Source organism: Eleginops maclovinus, chromosome 13, assembly GCF_036324505.1.
Source record: "Eleginops maclovinus isolate JMC-PN-2008 ecotype Puerto Natales chromosome 13, JC_Emac_rtc_rv5, whole genome shotgun sequence".
Classification (NCBI taxonomy): Eukaryota; Metazoa; Chordata; class Actinopteri; order Perciformes; family Eleginopidae; genus Eleginops; species Eleginops maclovinus.
Window position 1 is genome coordinate 13,667,990 of NC_086361.1, and position 21,518 is coordinate 13,689,507.

Here is a 21,518-nt window from a genome sequence, read left to right on the forward strand (position 1 = left end):
ACACAAGTGACAGCTGCCTTTTCCATAAGGCTCATAACTAAGAAGACATAACTTGGCCTTTGTTGCCAATTAAACAAAAAATCATTGATATGAAACAGGGATTGGGGAGGCCACAAAGCAGCCATTTTGTTGAAAAAACCCACTTGGCCTGTGTGTATGCCGTTGCATGTGAAGTGCTGCATCTTGAAGAAACCCCCTTAGCTCTGCAGGAGAGCACCATGTCTGACATATGTTTAATGGGACCCCTGTTGATCGCAATTAATGCCAGCACATGTAGGTTTGGGATTATAATGGTGGACGTTTCAGTGTCAGTGTGTTTAATTGTTTACTTACTAAATAAATGGCATGTAAATACTGTGAGATTTAAGTCAGGGTGAGAAACTCTGTATGCCTCTCACCTCACATTCCTTGCCAGATGAAACAATAGAGCTTTACGACACTCACACACGCACACAGACCCTCCCTCAGCTCTCTTTTCTTTGATATTGAATTACCTCAATGACCAGGAGAGGCAACAAAGTAATAACAGGCCTTAACTATTGACCCATCCCAGAGCTCCCACATAGCTCCTTTCAGAGCAACTCTGCTGACGTTAGCTCCCCACTGAGCCTCTGTATGCACATGGAGTCTCATTTCCATAAGGAAAATAGTTCACGAGACTCGGAGCCAGAGGGTAATTATTTGCTTTGTTAAATTGGGTAATTAACTTGTCGCCCAAATGATATTTGTGGCTTGTTCATAACAGTTTTGATTCACCCCCCACTCTGTTAAGCAATGGAAAAATGCAAAACAATTGTGTTGTCTTGAAAATAATAGATATGTTGCCTAATAATTGCTTTGTTGGAATTGTCTCATTTGTCTGGCAAGATATTGGAAAAATAGCAGTGTTTTCATCAGAAATGTTCTAAATGTAATGTACCCATTCTTTTCAATTAAAACTTGGAAAATGTTGGAATATGGCTTATTCTTTAGTATTGCCCTGTTCTCAGCATGTTGCAGTTAAAAAGGATGACAAGTAGGAGGTACCGTTTCCTGGCTTATGGATTTTGACTCAGACTGTTTCTTTGATTCCTATGTATGCAACATTTGAAGGCATATAATTAGCAACCCACGATTGTCCATTGAGACAAGCACCCTCAGACAGGCACACACAGATAGCATGTTTTTATCAGAAGCAGCTGCTCGGAGAAAGGATTTAAATGCACCTCTTGGCCCTGACTATGTGTGAATGTGTACATAACGGTACACAGTCTGCCAGTAATGATCCAGACAAGCACTTGTATAGTGTGAGCTTTTAAGTCCTTCAGAGACAGTCTTGTGTGTCTATGTGTGTGTACAGTGTAGAAAGAGCGCTGTGTTGTGACATGCTTGTTAGTGGGATTGTCAGCCAGAGAGAGACTTGACCTTACATGGTTTGTACAAGGTTCTCTGTTGTTGCTGTCATCAGCCACAGTCCCACCAGCGAAAAATCGGTCTCTGAAATCCTAGTATAGATATCTGTGTTGCATTACATCAATGGTATCACTAGTGTGACATATCAGACTAAGAGGCGCTATTTGTATCAGAAAATGTCTCTCATAGGACTAGAGCTATCAAAAAGGAGGAACTTGTTAATACCAATAATTTCTTAAAGCATACCACTGTGAAGAAGTATCTGCATTGAAAAGCTTAATTTCCACATTCCTGTCAGATAGGCCATTCAGAGTCTTTAGTCAAACAAAGCTGTCTATTCAGTTGTGGAGAAATGTGTATTATTCTCAAGTAGAGAGTACAGCCTGAGAGCCTGAAGGTGTAGGAGTTGGTGTGTTCCTTTCCAAGGTTATCTGCAGGCCTGGATTTTGCACTGTTTTCAAGCGGGATTTAGGAGCGCTAGCCAATATCTTGTCATGTTTTCATCTCGGCTCAGTTTGGTTTGTTTATGGTCTGGATCCTCACGCCATCTACCACTGCAAGCAGCTGCATGTAGACTCTCATACACACGCAAACACACACCCAGGGCATGTGTGCACAGTTGCATACAAGTCAGACTTAACCTCAAGTGACTGACTTACAAGTATGAACACTCATCAGAGGGCATCTCAGGTCACATAGTTACTGATACACACACAGGGCTGCTGAAGCATCGTCCTGGCTACTTGTTGCCCGTGTGCCCCACCAGCCGTCTGCCAACAGGCGGGTTAATATTGCCACCAGCTGCAGAGGGGGTGATGCTAACAAATGCCAAGCGGCACCAGGCCCAGAGTGGCCACACAGGAGCCACTGTGTGCTTCTCCCCTCTTCTCTTCTCAATTCCTTTTCATGACACTGTTTATTTTCCTGTTTACACTGCTCTTTTTCTGTTATGCTTCACAAGTAAAATTTAAATATAAAATGTCACTGTGTGTGTGCGTGAGTCTAAGGAGAAGTGTAAACGCATGGATCCAGGCCCTTCTAGGGCGGTCATCCGTCTCAATGAACAACACCGGACAGTGCTTTGGCTGTGTTCACGTGGGAGAGAGAGATGTGCAGCGTAGGCAGCAGTAATGGAGATGGGCCTTATGGGCCACACGGAAAGGCAGGCACTCTATTTCTTTCTCATCATTCTTGCACCTTCTTTAAGCATGCGTCTCTCTGTCTCACCGAGGCTCTTTTGTTTCTCTACCATGTAATATTTGCCAGCTGTGTTTGTTTAAAACCACAATCTCGTGCTGTGTTGTGTTATATGTTGCGATTGTTGCTGCTGGTGCATCAGGCTGGTGTGCGATCAAAGCTGCTGTTACCAAGAAATGTAAGGCACTGACTTTTGTAGGATTTACAGGTTAATACCTTTGCATAGGGATCATTTTGGGCGTCTCAGGGGTAAACATTACTCAGAGGGTTGCAGAAGAGCCAATGCACACACTCCCAACATTTCATCAACACACAATGTCTGTGGCACTGTGTGTCAGACCGAGGGGATGAGTATAAGGATGGGCCAACACTTATCATAACAAAGAACCAAAAGGCAAAAGCACACAGATGGCATTCTATTCCCTAGTTTACATTTGAATATTCACATTTTCTTTGGTTTGATTGTGTTAGATTACTTTAAATAAAATATCAAAATGAATTTAGCAATTCAGAATGTTTGGGTTGATTAATTTAGAATAAAGCCACATCATTAGCACCAATAAAGAACTGCTTAACCCCCTACAATATTTGGGTGACGCAAGGAAACGCACACTTTGTGTCAGTTATGATTTATTTTACAGATAATAACTTTCACATCCATGCTTGGTTCCAGAGTTTCTCTTACAGTGTGTGACGGTAGATCAGTTTGGATAGAATTGTGTATGTTTAGGAAGGGTTTTTATGTCTGTGTCTGAGTTGAGAGGGTATGAAGAAGGAAGTTAGATTGAGGCTACAAAAAGGCAATTCACTGGTGAAGGCAACTACCAGAGCAAACAAACACACACACGGGTGCTTATCGATTGAAGACTCTTTTGCCCTCACATCAACAGACTAGGCGTTCAGTGTATCTAAAAATGATTGTGTTGAGACTGAACTCCTTTTGATTGGAAGCGATGCGAGGAGGGCTCGGAAGATGAGAGAGGGAGGTGCAGAGGCCATCTGTTTTCTTTTCAGCAGCGATGCAGGCAGGATTCACATTCTCAGTGACAACATTTAAAGCATCTGTACCGAGAGCAGAAGATGCTTCTAAAGAGGCTTCTTTTTTCACAAGTTTGCTCATTTGTGTTGATCTAACTTGTGTCGCAATACACAGTCATTTAGCGCATTATTTGTGTGGGTAATGTCAGCCTTTTTTCACACGCTCAATATCTTTATATATCCTGGTTGTGGAAAGAGGAATTAATGGGTCTTTCTAGTAAAGCAGCTTGTCTGCGCTCATGCAAAGTTCTGCAAGGGTAAATGAGTTTAAAGCCTCAGGCTATGAGTTGCTGTTGGTGTGCAAGTGTGCCTGTGTGATGGTGCTCGTGTGCTTCTTCCTGTCTGATTGTTAACAGCCTTACCTAACCGGATTCCAGATGTAATACTACAGTCTGTCTGATGAGTCTGACTGTCCAAGGCTAACCGGGAGACTTTTAGACGTCCCCCTCAGGCGTTGCCCTCGCACCAGCTTGCTTCCATACAAATGGCATCTACCACTAGTAGCAGACAGATGTAGCATGAGCTGACCAGAGGCCTGTAGTTGTCTCTATATTCCTATAAGCCTACTAGCCTGCAGGCTGTTCCTGTCAGACAAGGCATGAGGCTAATGAGGTTACTCTGTTTCCTGTTTCTGCCTTCCTGTCCCCTCCTTGTTTGTGGGAGTGGGAGTGCTTCAGCTCTTTGGCACGATATGTCTACACACTGTGACCTAACTTGCATATGTTTTGAATTCAAACGTATTGTGTTTGCATTTGTGCACACGCACCTTCTCTCAGTATGTATTCAGCAGGGTATGTTGATACCAGTAGTATTTAGAAATACAGCCATGAGATGAAATGGTCACAAATTAGTTTTTCCCTAACTCCAACAAGTGCTACATTTAAAGGCCAAACCTGGCAAGCTGTTTTTTTATTTGAAGCTGTTTTTTATTTGAATCAAATAAAAAGGTTAAATGCTTTTAAGCATGCCTGTTATCGCCTTAAATTCAGTGTTTTTAAAAGTCCTGCATTAGAAACATGACCTTGTGGTTAAAGAAAGAAAATCATTATTCTTCATATTCTCCCCTGCTTTAGCCTTAGGCAATTTGCAGGACACTATTTTATTTATTCATAATGTAGATAAATGTGTTAAAAAAACTTGCCAAAACACACGTTGCTTTCACATTGTGACTTCTTATACAGCTCCTCATCTAAAGATATAGGATTAAAATGAAAGATCAATCAAAATATATAAAAGGACCCCTTTTACAATTGATGGGTTTTAATGATCTCTAGAGACGCATAGTGCTTGGTATTGTATAGCCTGGGTGATGATGACAAGCACATTTCTTTGGCTTTATGAAATCTCATGTAATAAACTATTGCTATCGATGTTAGAAGTCATACCTAATTTTTTTACAGAGCTGCTGTGTGGAGGAGAGAAGGTGTGTAATGCAGCTCTGTTGAGAGGGATCAGCAGCAGGGTCTTTCAAGGCTCCTGAAGGAATAGAAGGGAGATGAGGAGCCTTTTCTACTGCTACCATGATGAATGACAGCATGTTGGGAAGAGCCGTCCATCAGAACTGTCCATGTGATGGCAGCTAGTGCGCTTGTGTGTGTGTGTGTCCACATTGCAGGGGATCGAGTCAAACCTCTGGTCAGCAGCAAGCAGCCAAAGTGAAAGTGATATTGTGACAGACTCAGGGTAAGTGTGTTGAATGAGGCTGTTACTACTGAATGGGAGCTATTTGTTATGCAACCTCAGAGTAACAGCACACAGAGGCACACAAGGGTTTCCCAATACTCTATTTTAACACACATTTCTACCACGAGACCTGTGTTTTAGTCTATTGCAAGACCAGATGTAGCGCAGACCTATTTCTCAACTGTCAGCACTTCCAACCTGCCAAATATAACTTAAGAATATGAGGACTGTTCCTCAACTGAGCCCTAAAAACCATGGCAACAAGGCTGTGACAGTGATATCACGCCATTACTTAAACATTTCACTTTATGAAAGACTTTTAATATTCCCTCAACAACAATTCCACCATCCTTTCTTGGCTTTGTGGCCGCGAAAGAACAGGATATGATTGTTCTGAGCAAAGGCTCTTTGAGGTAATGCTCTTCTGGTGCTGTGTGGCTTGTAAGCAGAGGCCGGAAACAAACCTTAAAAAACTCCTTCAACTTACTGTTAGATAATCTATAAATACTGCTATAGCTGCTCAGGCTCCAGGAGGGCAATTAACAAACCAGTTGTACTGATATCAAGGGTTTTATACAAGGTTTCATTGAGCTTGTCATTTATTTGTGTAAAATGAATCCCTGAAAACACAGATGTATATAATACATCAAATGTATAAGTTGGCGGATTGATCCAACATGTTGAAGGTTTGAGTTTGGTACAAGTTGTGTGTGTTTGTGTGTTCAGGGTTAACGGTCAGAGAAGGGGTCAGTTGTTCACATAGTCAGTGTGGGTGGGCAGCCCTGTCAATTTAAACCCCTTTATTAGGCTGCCAGCTGGCCTATTAGGTTCACACACAAACACACAGTGTGACATTGTCATTCAGTCGAAATAAAGTTGGTCACAGTTTGAATTTAAAAGCTCTCTCTCTCAGTTCATCCCTCTCTCTCTCTGTGGTCTACTTTTTACCTGCCTGATAGCGTTTTATGCTCGACAGGGCTGAATCGCGCTGGCAGTCTGTCACTAATGTATGCTCTGATAGATTCAGACTGTGTGCGGATAGGTGTGTGCACTTGCAGACGGATGATACGATTGACCGAGGAGATGCTGAAGGTTTGTGTGTCTGTTTGTCAGAGCAGCCATGCTGCGAAGGCATTGTTCTGAGCGGAGGAACCTTTATCTGCTTTAAATGAAGGCACAGGGAGAAAACAAGAATATGGTCTCACACCCACTTTAAAATAAAGATCAAGCTGATATTTAGAAGTTGCGTAAAAACTGTGGTTTGAGATGTTTACACATGTGAGGCCATTAAAGCATTCCTTTCATCCCTCTCCTCTCCTGCTGATGTACGTTCTCTGGACCCTTTCCCTCAGAGTGTTGGGGCTATCCCTGCATGCCTAGCTCCCAAGGGAAGGTGCTGTGGCTGCACACACATTCCTATGCAGTGAGCTTGTGGTGTAATGAGGCGATTATATGGGGCCTCTTGTCCCCGGCAACACCAAAACCTTGTTCCATTCGCCCATTCTCTGAGCCGCGAGCTGAGCTAAGCATCCGGTCCACTTGAGGCCATAAGGGACAGGAAGACCAGGATGTAGTTAGGATTGGAATGTGAGTTTTGTGAGAAAACACGTGCTGCGTAGTTGAGGAAGTTGGCCTCGTTTTTAGCCACTGCCCTAGTTGTTAGCAAGTCGTGCTGACTGTTGAACTGCTTGTCGCTTTCAATTAGTGCCAGACCGCTTTTTGGGAAAAGGTAGCCATCATTTGCATCATATGCAGGCAGTTGGCTCAGAAATACCTGCATTGCTAGTTTCCAAATTTCAAATCAAATGCAAATGAGTCACCACTTCCTAAAAATGCTGCATAGATGTTCTCATTTGCACATTTCATTCTCAAGATTTCTTTGAAGAGCCCGTCATTGACGTGTCATAATGGAGAAGACTTTAGAAAGTTTCCTGATCTATATATGATTGGTTATAACCTTAGGAAAGGTTACGCTGATGTATTTAGAGATGAGAACACTGTAATCCCAGTCATCTGCACCCCTTGTGAACCCTGAGCAGTCATATCCTTGCAGTCATCTGGGGCCCATGTGTCGGTGAAACAAGAAAGGAAAAAATGTGCAGAAAGGAAGAAAGACGGTAGTAGTGGGGTAAAGACTGTCCTGACTACTGGATACAATAACCCAAGCTTTGTTAAAATAACATTTATCTGCCATTGATCCATCCATCCGTCTCTGCGTCCTTCCTCCTAAAGGGAAAAGTGTGTTAGAATAACATATTTTGGGTCGGTTTTGTAGAGCAGATCGCAGCTGGCGCGTGGCCCACATTCCTCTGCCATGACATCCGCACAGTCTGCAGCCGCACAGAGCTATTTTTAGCACAGCTAGTGAGAATGCACACACATACAGACTTGTACGTATAAGCAGATTCCTAAGTGTGTGTATGTGTGAATGTTTACATGCATTAGCCTGCAGGTTTTTTTAACTTGCAAAAGGGAATTTGAATGTGTGACAATGTTTATACAGTAGAAGTGTTAAATGCCTACATCTGAAAATGTTAAAACCTAAAAACTGATTTATTTAAAGTTTTAAATCTGTGTTTCCATCTCTCCTTTACAGTTCAACAATTGAATGATTTTGCTGCAGAGCTCAGGGTAGTGTGTCTTTAGGGTAGGGTGCTTTTCAGTGAAAGATGAATAAGCAATCTCACTAAAATGTAATGTATTTGGTGAAGTACTGCTTAATTTATGGTGCGAGGATAGTCCTAAAATGTGGTTGTGAGTAAGAACTTTTTTGTTCCTAATCCTGATCATTACTTCAAACACAAAAATAGAGTTGATCTGTTTTAGATCGTTATCGTGAGTTTATTATTGCAGAATTTAAATAGACAGACTGTAGTCTCCCTCATCTTCCTTCCCTCTGTACTTCCCTTGCATCTACCACTGCATCCAGGCTCCTTTTTCAGCATCCTCTTTTACACTCCGCCAATGCAATCCACTTGTGTCCTCATCAACTATCAGGGTTATTGGATCTGTGGAGAGGATTGTGGAGTAGGCCCGGGGTTATGAAGTGGAACCAGCTCCACTTTTTATCCAGTTAGATGAACAGATACAGAGGCAGTGATAGATTGATACCACTCAGAGTTTTCGCTCAGACAAGCCTTTTCAACATTCTTTTTCTAAAATTCCAGTTGACTTCAACTTGTGTTGGTTGTGAAAGTTCTGTTTTTGGTAAAACTTCGACTGCTGGAGATGTTTGGGGTATTTATTCACTACATCTGTTCTTGCTCTTAATTTAATTGCCTTAACTTTCAATATAATCTTGTTACAAAAACTTGCTGGTTAAAAAAAAAAAGGAAGCACACGCTCTACTTTATTGAATAATGAAAGTTAAATAAATGTCAGGAATATAATTTAAAGTTACAATAATGAAATCCTGCTTTTCATGTGTTTTTCGAGTGATAATTACTCCCCTAATATTACATTTTATTAGGAAAAATCTTAAAAGAAGTCAAGCAGGAAAGGCATTATGTTGGTATACATCCTGTGTGTGTGTGTGTGTGTTAGAGAGAATCCCTTTTTAAAAGGTAAAATCTGTGTTTTTGCAGGTTGGATCACATGCTCACTCCATATCAGTTGGGGTGGGGTTGCTGGGTTACAGTAGGCACACAGCATTCCTGATACATCTCTTGGTTATACAGACACACACACACTCTTGCCTGTGCAGAGCGAAAAGGTCCCCGCGCTCATTAGTGGGATTCCACAGGCCTGATGGGAGCTGGTTGGGGTGTAGATGTGTGTGTCAGTGCCAGGTAGCGCTCAGCTGGCAATGCTCTGTGTGAGAGCTGTCTCTAAAGCGCTCTGGCAATACCTCTGAAAAAAAATCTCACACACACATGGTAATGTCTGGCCAAGGATATAAGACGCAAAACAATTTGGTCTTATTGCTCTTTTAAGGAAAAGGTTTGCCCTCCTCTGTCATGCTACACTCACCCTCTGGCAGGCAGTGTTGATGTCTTAAAGGGATTTTTCACTTCTTTATTTTACACCTGGAACGCTGTCCGCAGGCACGAGCTGGCTGGAACCTGGCCTAAACCAGATGGCAAACTACCTGTAAGGGCAGAGAAATGGTTTCTTTTACACTTCATCAAAGTTCATAAAATGACATAAAACCGATCTGAAATTATGCAACCTACTAGTGAGCTTCCAGACTGCAGCAGCTGTAATGGAGTAGAGCTTTAACATCAGGCTTTTACCCCAGCTGATGAAAAGTCAGTCAGCGTTTCTTTCCTTTTTTTCCTTTTTTAGACCTTGTTGCTATGTGTACACAGAGCAGGAAATATCTGTGGCACGCTGCCAACAACTGTGAGGAAACCATAGAGAGTGAGGAAAAAAATAAATCCTTTAACTTTTGGGAAGAATAATTTCCTCTCCGCAGTACAGCTGTGACATGCTTGTGCGTCTGTTATATATATGGATACCATAGAAGCTGTATATGTCAGTGTTTGACCCTGAGATATGGTTAATGCTGTGTGTGTGTCAGTGTGTGTGTGTCAGTGTGTGTCAGTGTACATTTGGCCTTGTGTCACACCACAGAAGGAGAGCCAGTGAGCTGTCTAGGTAATTGGTGCTTACCTGGCAGGCTTCTGCACACATGCTCGTGCACACACACAGAATGGATTAGATGACATTAAATAAAGGGAAAAATGGCATAATTTAATACTTGCACTTCCTTTCTGGCTTGTGTGTGTGTACATGCGCGCTCATGTGTGACAGTGTAATGAGGGACTGCAAGCTGCACACAAAACACACCCCATCAACCTCTGTCAGAAGCGGCAAACCATCGGTGCACTGAACAGTCTGTATGTGCCTGTGTGTGTACTGTATGCGGGGAGACGTGGCTGTCACCCATCAGCTCCATCATGTGCAGACACCCAGCTTTTAATCTTGCCCCCCCCTCCTCTCTTTTAGCTCTGCTGAGGCCTTATCCCCAAGGTCCCTGAGCAGACCTGGGAAATCATTTTTTTTGTGCAAAAGCTGCTTTTATTTTCTGAAGAGGAAGAAAACGGATTTACAAACAAATATCTTCAGTCTTGTCAATATTGTCAAAAAATATGAAGATTTACGAAATAAATCAAGTGAGTGAATGAGGTCGATTCACTTTCGTTTTAATTACAGGGAGATTTCAATGATATGAAGATGGTACACCATACTCACCAATTTCTAACTTTTTTTTCACTTGCAACCTTGTCTTCCCTCACCTGTGGCTTAGATGCCAATCCAACCAGGTTTTAAAGTATGGACAAATACTCCACTACATCGTTTCCTTCATAACAAAAAACTTTCGGGGTCAAGTTATTTCCGACATTCTGTAAAAATGTTCACTCTGCCAATGCAAACTCTCCTGTACTTTGAGTCTGCTCTGTGCAGGAGGTTTTATGTCGATTTGCCTTAGTTTTGTGTAGAAGACTTTTTCTGTGACGTATCAAATCTGGCTTGCCCGGGATACGTTTGAATCTATCTCACTTTACCCAAGGTGCCTGTGCACTTGACTAAAATCTGAGGATTTCAAAACACATTTTTAGTGAGAAACTCGGCACAGATACAACAAGTACGCACAGTCATAAGGTCAAGGTCATACATTGTAGGCAACATAAACGAAAAACACATTCATGAGAAAAGGGGATTAAAAAGGCTATTAGATTTATAAGCAATAAATGAACTATCAATTTACCTTTTTTTGTATAAATAAAATATTCAACAGCTCAGAAATGTCATCTTGCTGTAAGGTCATTGTCAAAGTGTTCAGGCAAATGTGCACACACCCCCTGTTGTGATAATGCTAATATTAGCAGTGAGTTGTCTCCAATGATCAGAAGGCATCATTTATCTATCATAACATCTCTAGTAGCTTGTGTATTTGGGTGTGTGTGAATCGAGTATGCTGGAATGCAGCACTCAAAGAAAGAAATTTATGAGCGGTAGTCATTTCAGTAGCATTTATCACTGGCTGTGTTAGGATGCATAACATTAAAATGAGATTACCTTTCAGACATTTGCTGACACACAGACCGCAGTCATCTGAAGTCTGTTTTTTGAGAGCACTCTTTCTTAATGGAACATTACCTTGTTATCACTGCAGTGATGAAACATCTTGAAGTTGTTATTTCCTTGTGAGGTGGAGATTTTTTAATATACCCTGCGCTGATGTCACTGCACTATCCGCCAGCCACTCGCCCGAGCCAACACTAATGACCTGAGTCAACTGCATGATCAGAACGCGCTACCACACACGTTGCTTTCCATGTCTGCTCTCTTGAATTACATTTGACTCAGACAGAAGGAAATGTGCTAGCTAAAATGAGCTGACAGTATCAGAAACGTGTTTAACTCAAATAATTAGCATACATTAGCTCTTTCAGCAAAGAGAGCGAGTGTTTTCTTTTATCAAACCTTAAAGCTAAGATCCACTCGCCCCATGGCTTGACTAGAGAAAAGCTATTTCCAGTTTCCATTATTTATTAATACCGCTTTGTTGTTGCTCATGTCCTAATCTCATTTCCTTTAGTCATTAGCGTTGTTCGACATCAAACACAGCTGCTAGAGCAATGAGTGTAGGGGAGAGGGGGAAGAGAAGTATGGTTATTGCTGTTGGACACTCACTAAAGACCCTTTTAAAAATGCTTGTTGCTGTAGAATAATTTCCTATTAAGCTGTTTAAATGTTTAATATCACAATGGTGTTTGGAATAAATTGCTGCTTTGATGTACTTTACATTCCGCTGTCCCGTGTTTATTTAGATTGAAACTGACTGGAAAAAAAACAGCCTTGTCTTGGGAAAAGACGTGTAGTGTGAGTGTGTGACTTCTGTTGACCTCTTTGACAATAACGTCTTCTGTCTGAGTCTCGCTGGGAGAGATTAGCAACACATGAACTCGTGGTCCCATGATGCTTTTTTCATTCGCTTCCTACCTATTCATCTCCATAACACTCTCCTATCATGGCATTGTGGGGAGATGCAGTCCTTTTGCGCATTGTTATGCAAATGCATGCCCTGTGTCGAGCTGCAAGCTAATGCTATGTTATGCTAATGTTGTGTCATGCTAATGTCACGATACAGCGAGAAAAGGAGGGGAAGGATGCAACTGAGAAAATATGAAAGAAGGAATCCCCATTATAGAAAAACTGTCGGCTGTTTCCCTTCACCAAAGCAGTAATAACTTTCAATGAATGCATGTGTGGAGATAGGCAGTCTGTGTTTACATCAGCTTGTTAGGTTTTTTTTGTCTTGGACAACTGGCCTATAAGTCATACTATTATAGGCATGCTGTTGTCTGATGGAAACAAAGGCAACAGCTTAGCATTAACAAACTGTCTGACTTTGCAACCTACAGTCTATTATTTGTTTTTCCTTTGTCTGTCTGCCAAATCAGATTTTATTTTACAATAACGTGATAATTCAGAAAAAAAATTGGGCACATTTCCTACAAGTGTAAAAACTACGTCATTATGACAACTGGTGAAAAACCTTAATCTCAATACAATAGTTTGTACTGACCCAGCTTCTCTCTCTGGATGTTTCTACAGGATGACAGTGATGGGATCCCGTGGTCGGAGGAGCGGGTTATGCGAAAGGTGCTTTATCTCTCCCTAAAGGAGTTTAGGAGTGCACAGAAACGACAGCTGGATGGTGACGGATCCCCAAACTCCAATGGTAAGTTCATATATTTGTCGTTAATGCATGGTAACAGTGCCTCTGTGATCGGACAACACCTGATACAGATATCAGTAGTGTTTATTTGTAGATGCCTTCTTTACCAAGGTATTATTGGTGGGAAATCAATGCTACATGGCCAGTGAAAAGAATAAAGCAAACTGATCACTAAAATAAAATAATTGTAAGAAAAGGTTTTAGAGTTAAATTGGCATCCAGCAAGTGAAGGCAAAGGCATTTTAGTAGAATAAAAGTAGTTTAATCTCTCGCAGTATACTGCACTGTAAAGAGCCTTGCAATAATTAAAGGATGTCTTGTAATGTGGGCAGTTAAAATGTTGAAAACGTTTTCTTTGTTTTGATGAAAAGAAAATGCTGCTCTAGCATTTTGCTCAGTAAATGTCAGGGTTGCCAGTTGTGTCTGGCTTGGCTGACATTGGCGTCTCAGCCTCTCTCTTCATTGCTTTAATTGAAGGCGACAGTTTTATTGGGCTGTTTGTAAGTGGAGTCTAAGCATGTTTACTTTGACCACAGAACCTGATTTCACTTAACACAGAGAAAGTCCAATGAGAGCAGATGATCAAGGGCTCTGATTTTCCTTTTGTTGTGGCTCAGTGGGCACCGAGCTGCAGTCTTTCACTCTGCTGGTTCAGTGTCACATCCTCAAAGGAACCCTTGAACTGAACGTATTTCCCACTAGTTTTGTTGTTTACACATTTAAACAGAGAACCTCAGCAATGCCTCTCTCAAGAAAGACTGTAGCAGTGTTGTTAATCTGTTCCAGCTTGGACTTTTACCCTCATTTTCACATGGACATAGAGAAACCCTCTGGGCATGAATTAATACTTAAAGTTGCTTAGTTAGACATAAATCCTATTCCAGCTGTTACAGTAACAGTTAAGGGATTTTGCACTTAGGACAGTTAAAACAACATTAGAGAAGTGATGGCACAGGGTATGAACACCATGTTTTGAACCAAGGTGCTACCATGTCTTTATTTGACACTGGTGCTCCATCACACAAAAAGGCCTGTGCCAGCCAACAACGGAGATTTTGAACTTCACACGTGCCTCAGAAGCTATTCTCAGCTGACATTAACACAACCTAGACATGGAAAGAAAGGAAACGGAAGGAAAAAAGAGCCTCTGAAAGTTCACGCCCAGCAGAAGAAGTCAGTCAGTCATCTAGCTAGGCAGAAAGGGAGACAGGCAGACAGACGGGAGGGAAGTCTCTTTTGAAATGTAGGTTACCTTTTATACCTAGCGTTAGTTTTTCTTCCCTATTTTTTCCCTTATTATATATGTCTTCACACCTTCCTTTCTCCTCTCTCTGTCTGTGCCCCCTCCCCTTCCTGTAGCGTGTATCTCTGTGTCTGTCTGGCATCTCATAGCTGCCACTCCAGAGCTCCTCAGGGCCTTTTAAGCCGCCGCGGGTAGCTGACCTTATCGCCTGAATAAAAATGACTCATTAGAAAGCGCTGGCGGCCCGTCGTGCCGGGGGGTAACGACAGCAGCCCACGCTGACACAAAAGGGAGCCCGGCTGAATAGACGGGCCCTGCTGTTTTAGAGCACTATGGGTTAGCAAGGCTTTGGAGGTTGTACGAGCCGCACAGTTTTCCCTCTCACATTGACGTTGCGGTGAAACTGTCAGCCATTTTGGAAGATCACACTCAGCATGCGTTACATCCTGAATGTGCAGCTCCTGCTGTTTTTAGAGGACTGTGGGTTAGAGAGCCTGGGCTTATGTTAAGGCCAGACATGTGCCACTGTTTTCTGTCTCCATTTTGCAGTGTGATCATGCATGTACTTGATCCATTAATATTTTGAAGATGGAGTGGGAGAAAAATTATGGAATAGAGATGACTGTCATATCTAACTGATTAGTCAGTAAATGCTTTACTTGATTGGCAGAACAATTTCATAATTGTTTAATAGGCGTAAAAGTCAAACATTTTCAGCTTCTCAAATGTGAGGATTTATAAAAAATCAGTTTGATCTGAGGTTTCTGTTTGATATTGTTATGATTGTGATTTGTTTGGGGTTCAAGGCATTGTCCTGGGCTCGGGGAAATTTACATTTTCATTATTTTATAGAAGTATAACATTTTAGTCGGAAAATTAATATTTTCATTATAAATTATTCTGCTGATTATTATCTTAATGCATTAATGAACCAGCCAATATTCAAAGTTGAGTGCAATGAAATTGTTTCTATCTGGTTAAAAACGTTTTGTTTTGTTGTTTGTTTTTGCAGAATTGGTTCATTTATAATAATTAATAATCGTTTTTTTTATTAAACTGTTAATCTTATATAAATAATATTGGTAAACATTCTCCTTCTCAGTCTATATACAGCATCTGGTCCAAATTAAAGCAATGTCTTTTTTGCAGTATATCAATATATTTCTAGATTACCTCCATCTAATCCAACATAGGAAATAGGTGTCATCTGATGGAAGGAGCTAACAGCTATACCTACTTTAAGCAGCATTGGTCTTCCTCCCCACATACCTCCATCCATCCCCAGTCCCAGACTCTCTCCTCCCCTTTTTTCCGTCACTGTGTGGCAGCAGTGGCTATCTGTTTTAAAGGGGGTGTGGCAGTCTGTCAAGTGTGTGTGTGTGTGTGTCTCGCTCTCCCCTCCCACCCAGCCTTCTCCCTGCCATAGCCAGCAATCATGCCATCTCCCCGGCCACTTTGCCTCTCACTGTTGGCAGCCGTCCATCTCTGTGTCCATCACACTTCCTGCTTCTCCCGCGCTCTGCCTGCATTATTTAACAAATGACATTATGCCCTTCTGCGTCCCGGTTCCTGCCCTTCTCCCACTCCATCACAGCCACATTCTTCCTCTCCTTTCTCTCATCCCCGTCTCCCTCCATGCATCCGTCCTTCCGGTTGTCTCTCCCCCGATGCAGGGTTTCATTACACATCAATAGGACTCTGGTTACTGCCTTCTCCGCGAGCTCCTGTCTCCTCTCTCCCTCCCGCTGCTCAATCTACTCGATTATGTATCTCCACACCCCCGCCCCTCCTCACTATAGCCCTTTTTCCCTTCTGCATCCTCCATCCGTCTCTGTCTCCCTCTTTTCTCACCATCTTCCTCTTTTCCGCTTTGTCCTTCCTGTCCTCTGCTCCCGTCTGTCTTAACTACCGACAATATCTGTCAGCCAAACCCTCCCTCCTTCTTCCTCCATTCATCTTCCATCGCCACCCTCCCTCCCTTACCCTCTGTCTTATTTCCCACCTTCCTCTCCTGTTCTCTGAATCGTTAAAGCTGTATCTTCTTCCTGTTCCTCCTTACCTCGCCTCATCTCCCTGCTAGACTCGTCTGTGCCTCCTTTTCCCCCTGCCATAATTTTTCCTTTCCCCCTCTCCATTTCCCTGAGTTCTGTTGATGGAGGAGCTGGCCAAAAGCCAGAAGGGGGTGAAGAGAGAGGGCTCACTGTTTGCCCATTTCTCGGACTGTCCCCCTATCTTTCGCTTCCTGTCTGTCTGCCTGACTCAGGACTGCCACTCCTACCCTTTTTTTATGCATTCCCGCCACTTTCCTTCAGCTCTCACTCTGCTGTCACTCTGCTGTCCATCTGTATTTCCCATGCTGCCAGCCCTTTGCATTGCCAGTGTGTCAGCCATGGCAGTTTTAACACTCTTTGGCCCGTCTATTCTGCCTCCCTGGAAAACCAGCAGAGAGACGGATTGAAGGTGGGATACAAAGAAATGGAAAAGATGACCACAGTAGATGAAAGAGGAAGAGTGTAGGTCTCAATTCAAAAAGAGTACAATATCTATTTTGCCCTAGCAAGCATTTTATACAACAGCCCACCACCATTACAGATCACCATCTTTTCCTTTTTGATGCTTTAAATGTACATCCCTACACAAAGCAGCTGCCATGCTTCTGAGCTGCACACTTCTATGGTTGCTTGCTTCTGGTTTGTGGTAAGTGTCATGCAACATTGTTAGGTCCAACTCTGTAAAAGAGAGTAATATATTTGAAGCGGTTTTTCTGCTTCAACTCTGAAAAGCATCTGGGATTGGATACTATGGGGAGTTTCCCTAAAATAAAATTACCCATTGTTTCTTTTTATATTATCCAGCAATTTTAACTGTATACAGACCCAGAGGATCGCTCGAACAAAGGGCAGGGAATATAATTGTAGTACTCTTGTTTACTAGAGGGAAAGAGAGATTAAAGTCTTGTTAATCATTACTGCAAGTAGTACAAGATTGTTCCTTTTAAGAGCCAATAGTCAAAAGACAGATTAAATCCATATATCTGCTAACCTAAATAAATGTAAGCGTTGCACCAAATCTATCTACATTCTGGGCCCTGTGTGGTTTCCTGTACATTAGCTATTGCACATCCTGTTTGTAGGTGCACTCAAGCACCTATAAGGGCACTTTTTTGCCCCCATTATGATTGTGTTTCCTATAGTATGACTACTCTGCTATAGTCCCACTTATTACGGCAGCTCACACTAATAGGCTCCTCTCAGCCCTGTGATACGCTATGTTACGCTATGTACCTCTGCACCTCTGCTCACTCCCTCCTGCCCTCTCGAGACTTTGAGGTGAACATAGTGAGGCGATGAGCTTAGTTAAGCACGCATAAATTTGATTAGAAACCCCCTCCCCCCACAGGAGCAGCATTTCCCTCCCCTACCCCATCCCATCCCAGGCTTAACCTCTGCTACTACACCAACCACCTCTTGTCGTAGGCTTCCACCAGGAGCTTGAGTTTAGGCCCCATTGCCTCTCTTCCTCACTAACCCATCCCCAGCCCTTTGCCTTCCCAAGATTCTCAGCTCTGGCCCTCAGATGGGCAATCATGTGCAACCAGCATATGTCAAACAACTCTTTGGAGGAAAGGGGGAATATGTGGAGGGAGGGAGTGGAGGAGAGAAAAAGAGGGGAGGGGGGAATGAGGCCCTGCCTGTTTGTTTGTGTTCTGTGGGGACATCATGCGTCAGTCATTTTCTGAGCACAATTAAAGTTAATGAGCTATTTCGTTTTTTTTGTTGCTCTGGTGCAATTTCTAACTGCCAAAACACACTGTCCAGAAGTCGTGATAAGAATCTTTGCACCATCTCCTCCTTATAGTGCCTCAACTAATTATAATTTTCAATCATTTCCCCCAATGTTTTGTTACCAAACCTTTTTTTTGCTAGGGTCATAATTTAAATACTGAACAATTCTCTAGTTTTTTCTAAACACACTGTGTCTCTCCCAAATGCAGATTAAGGTGGAACTTTGAAGTCCGCCAAGGGAAACTCTTTATTGATTAATGACAAGTGGATGCAAGTCTTCCGTGCCAACCATGACATTATAAGGCTCTGATTCACTCCTGGCCTATAGACTTGTAGGCAACATAAAGAATTGGCAGCAGTGTAATGGTGTTACTCATCGCGCCGGCGCCTCTTAACTTTCTGACCGCAAACATGCACGTGTGATGATAGTATCTACGGCTTTCAGGTACTGGCCTGCCCTGCATGTGTGAGAAAAGCCAACCGCCAGCATGTCTATGCAATGATGAGAAAGTATGGCCGTGTGTGCTTATTCAGCCCAAAGCACGTTTATAAATCTCAGTTAAATCATATGTTTGAAAACTCATTTTACCGGCTCATCTTCATCCTGTCTCCTACACTGTCATTTGATCTTCCTACTTCTCTCCCTGTCCCGCTTTTTCTCACTTGACACAATGCCTGGGCTTGTTAAACAGTAGCCTCTTCGCTAACAGGATATCATTCAAGTTGCCACTTATCCTAACCCTCGCTCCTCTGTCGTTATTATCTTAATTTATTTTCCTCTTTGACACCCACCATTAGGAGTTAGCGGTGTAGAGTGATTGACACATACCTCTGAAGCATCAGTCAAATGGAATTTCACTGGGTGTACTAGCAATGAACTCAGAATCTCTTAACCAATGAGAACATGAGAGGCCAGTAGAAAGGTGAAGGAGAGGGTTTATGGCTGCTGCGTTCTTGGTTAAATAAACAACCTGAAGCTTAAATGGTCACTGAGTCATCAGTTTGTTTTTGGAAAATGAAGCTGAATAATTGAACAACCTGCCATACCAAAGTCCAGTCAGGCATGAATACTTGTCAAAACGGGTAAAATGTGATGAATAACTGTCAGTGTTGAGAGTTTGATTGCAGCATTGCTGACTGGCTGATATTAATCTTCAACATTTAGCTCTGGAAAGTGATATTTCAGCTGACAGTATTTGTGCAATTTCAAACATGTGACTGGCGCTCTGTGTGCTTGGCAGCTCCCGCAGACTTAATTTTTCCAAAACTCTTGAAAAGCTGTGAACTTCCCCAGTTGTTTCCCTGATAAGTTTGCTCATTCACACACCATTGTTGAATCAGACAGGCCTATATGACACATTCCAAGAACTGCAAGAACCCCCCCCGGGAGGAAATCAAGCCTTGTGATAGCTATTTAATTTGGTTGTCTCTCTTAATTACCATTGACTTCCACTCTTCTGTTTTGACCTCATTTGAATTCTCTGTGCCTGTTGTTGCTTTTGATTTCAGAATCTGTCTGGGGGCTTATTTTGTTTGTCTGAGATGCTTGCTAAATATTTAATTAGGGCTCTGTCAATTGGGCTCACCAAGAACGTCAAGTCCAGCAATAACTGTTCACTGCTCTCGCTGCCTCGGGCTTGTTTTTCCTTTTTTTAATTCTATGTCAAAGGGCAGACATCACGTACGTCAGCAGAGAAAAGCAGTTGCAATTGACAGGGGAAGATGTGGACAGGAAAATGAATGAATAATGCTGTCCTTACTCCAAAACAAGTCCCCATGATGCTGCAATAGTATCAATATATGATGTGGAGGGCTATGTCAGTTGTCATTTAGTCACAAACACTGAATGGATGATGTGTCACGGTTTTTGCAATGACTGCTAAAGCTTTTGCCTCAGGAGCTTGGTTTATTTGTACAATTCCAATCTCTCGTTCACCGTCTTCTTCTCTTATTCTGCCCCCTTTTCATAATTTGAGTCAAAATAAATGAATCTACTGTTTAGCATTTTCTACTGCATCAAATCAAAAATACCAAAGGCATTTTCCATAACTCTCATATGAAAACATTGTGTGTTCCCCCAGAGACTAAGTGATACATTGTGAAGCCCCCAGATCATTAAATGTACAAATAATTATTCCACATATTTTATATTAACCCTTTGGTGCTTCTTTTCTTAGGTTCTCTAGCCAATGGGCAGTTGAACGGCTCGGGGTCAAAGGGCAGCCACAAAGAAGATGGGTCATTGCGTTCTCAGGGACATGGGAGCCACGAGTACAGGGAGGATGGTCCTGCAAAAAAGAGGTGAGTGTGTGTGTGTGTGGTTCCTCATTCACCCCCTTGGTTTTGCTGTTAGCCTCTTGGTGTCTGCAAACGTGAGTTCACACCAAAGGCTGCTGATACTCATGTGTGAATGTGCGAGGTTGCATGAGTCATAATAAACTTTTCACACTTGTTTTAGATGAATTTCCTGAGCTCAGGGGTTGAGTAGATTGCACATGGTATCAGTTGATTTCAAGTTTACTACACTGTTTACACACATGCTTTATCTTCCCTTTTTATAAAAGCACTATCTTTGCCGTGTGTTCATTATTTGAGGTTCACAAAGTTTCCCATGTTTCGCTCTAACAACATATGAAGCTAAATCAACTAAAAGTGCATTTATTTATATAGTTATACTATTTGTATGCACTCTTTCAAAATTTCTCACCCTTTCTGCCTCCCTAATAACAGTGTGCAGTAAATCATTTGCAGAGGAGCCATTAGTTATGTAATAGAAGTTGACAGTCAACAGGGAACTGTAAATAGTACCACCCTTTAAAGAGCGCAAAGGTCTTTTAATGAGCTCACCCCCTCATCTTTTAGCGGAAATGCCATTTCAGTCATTTATAATTAGCCACTTAAAGGAATGTTGCCATGCATTTCCAAATTAATCACTTAAAGATGTAACTTGTTGCAGAGTACAATAAGCTGTTAATTTCCGGGCCGGCATATTTCTTTTTCAAAAGTAGTTTAAATCCCAAGTGAATGATCGAAATGGATTTGCTCTGTGAAAAAAAATGAGTAATTTTCCGAGGGATTGGTACAAAGCACTGCTCTTTCTATAGACGCATGTTCTGAGGAAATGGAATAAAGGTGGTTTGGAAAATATGATGCTTATGTGGCATGAAGCAGATTTTGAAATCACAAGCTAGAAAATATGATTTACAAACAATCATTTTCTTTAGAGTGTACAGCAGATTAAAATGGCTGGTGTGTTTTTCAAAGCTGATAATTTTCCTCTTTTCAACACACTCGCATAATACAGTACACAATTACATTCATGCTTACATTTTCAGCAGCCATAGACCTCTTTTCTTATATTATTACTCTAGCGCAGCCGGCTACTGTAGGTGGCAGGTGTGTGTGTCTGTGAGCGTGGGTGCTTGCCTGTGTGCTTGTGTGTTGTTTTGTTCTGCCGCTGGTCTCTCACACACACACACTGACAGGGCATCAA

The 21,518-nt window shown here is 42.1% G+C and overlaps 1 protein-coding gene across 2 annotated transcripts in view; it reads left to right on the top strand.

Annotated features, from left to right (window-relative positions):
* Nucleotides 1-21,518, top strand: part of jarid2b (jumonji and AT-rich interaction domain containing 2b) — a 97,711-nt gene that overhangs the window by 32,736 nt on the left and 43,457 nt on the right. For both annotated transcript variants that reach the window (XM_063899856.1, XM_063899857.1), the window contains exons 2-3: nucleotides 12,874-13,000; nucleotides 20,203-20,326. In XM_063899856.1, the coding sequence (XP_063755926.1) occupies nucleotides 12,874-13,000; nucleotides 20,203-20,326 (251 nt within the window). The remainder of the gene's footprint in view (nucleotides 1-12,873; nucleotides 13,001-20,202; nucleotides 20,327-21,518) is intronic.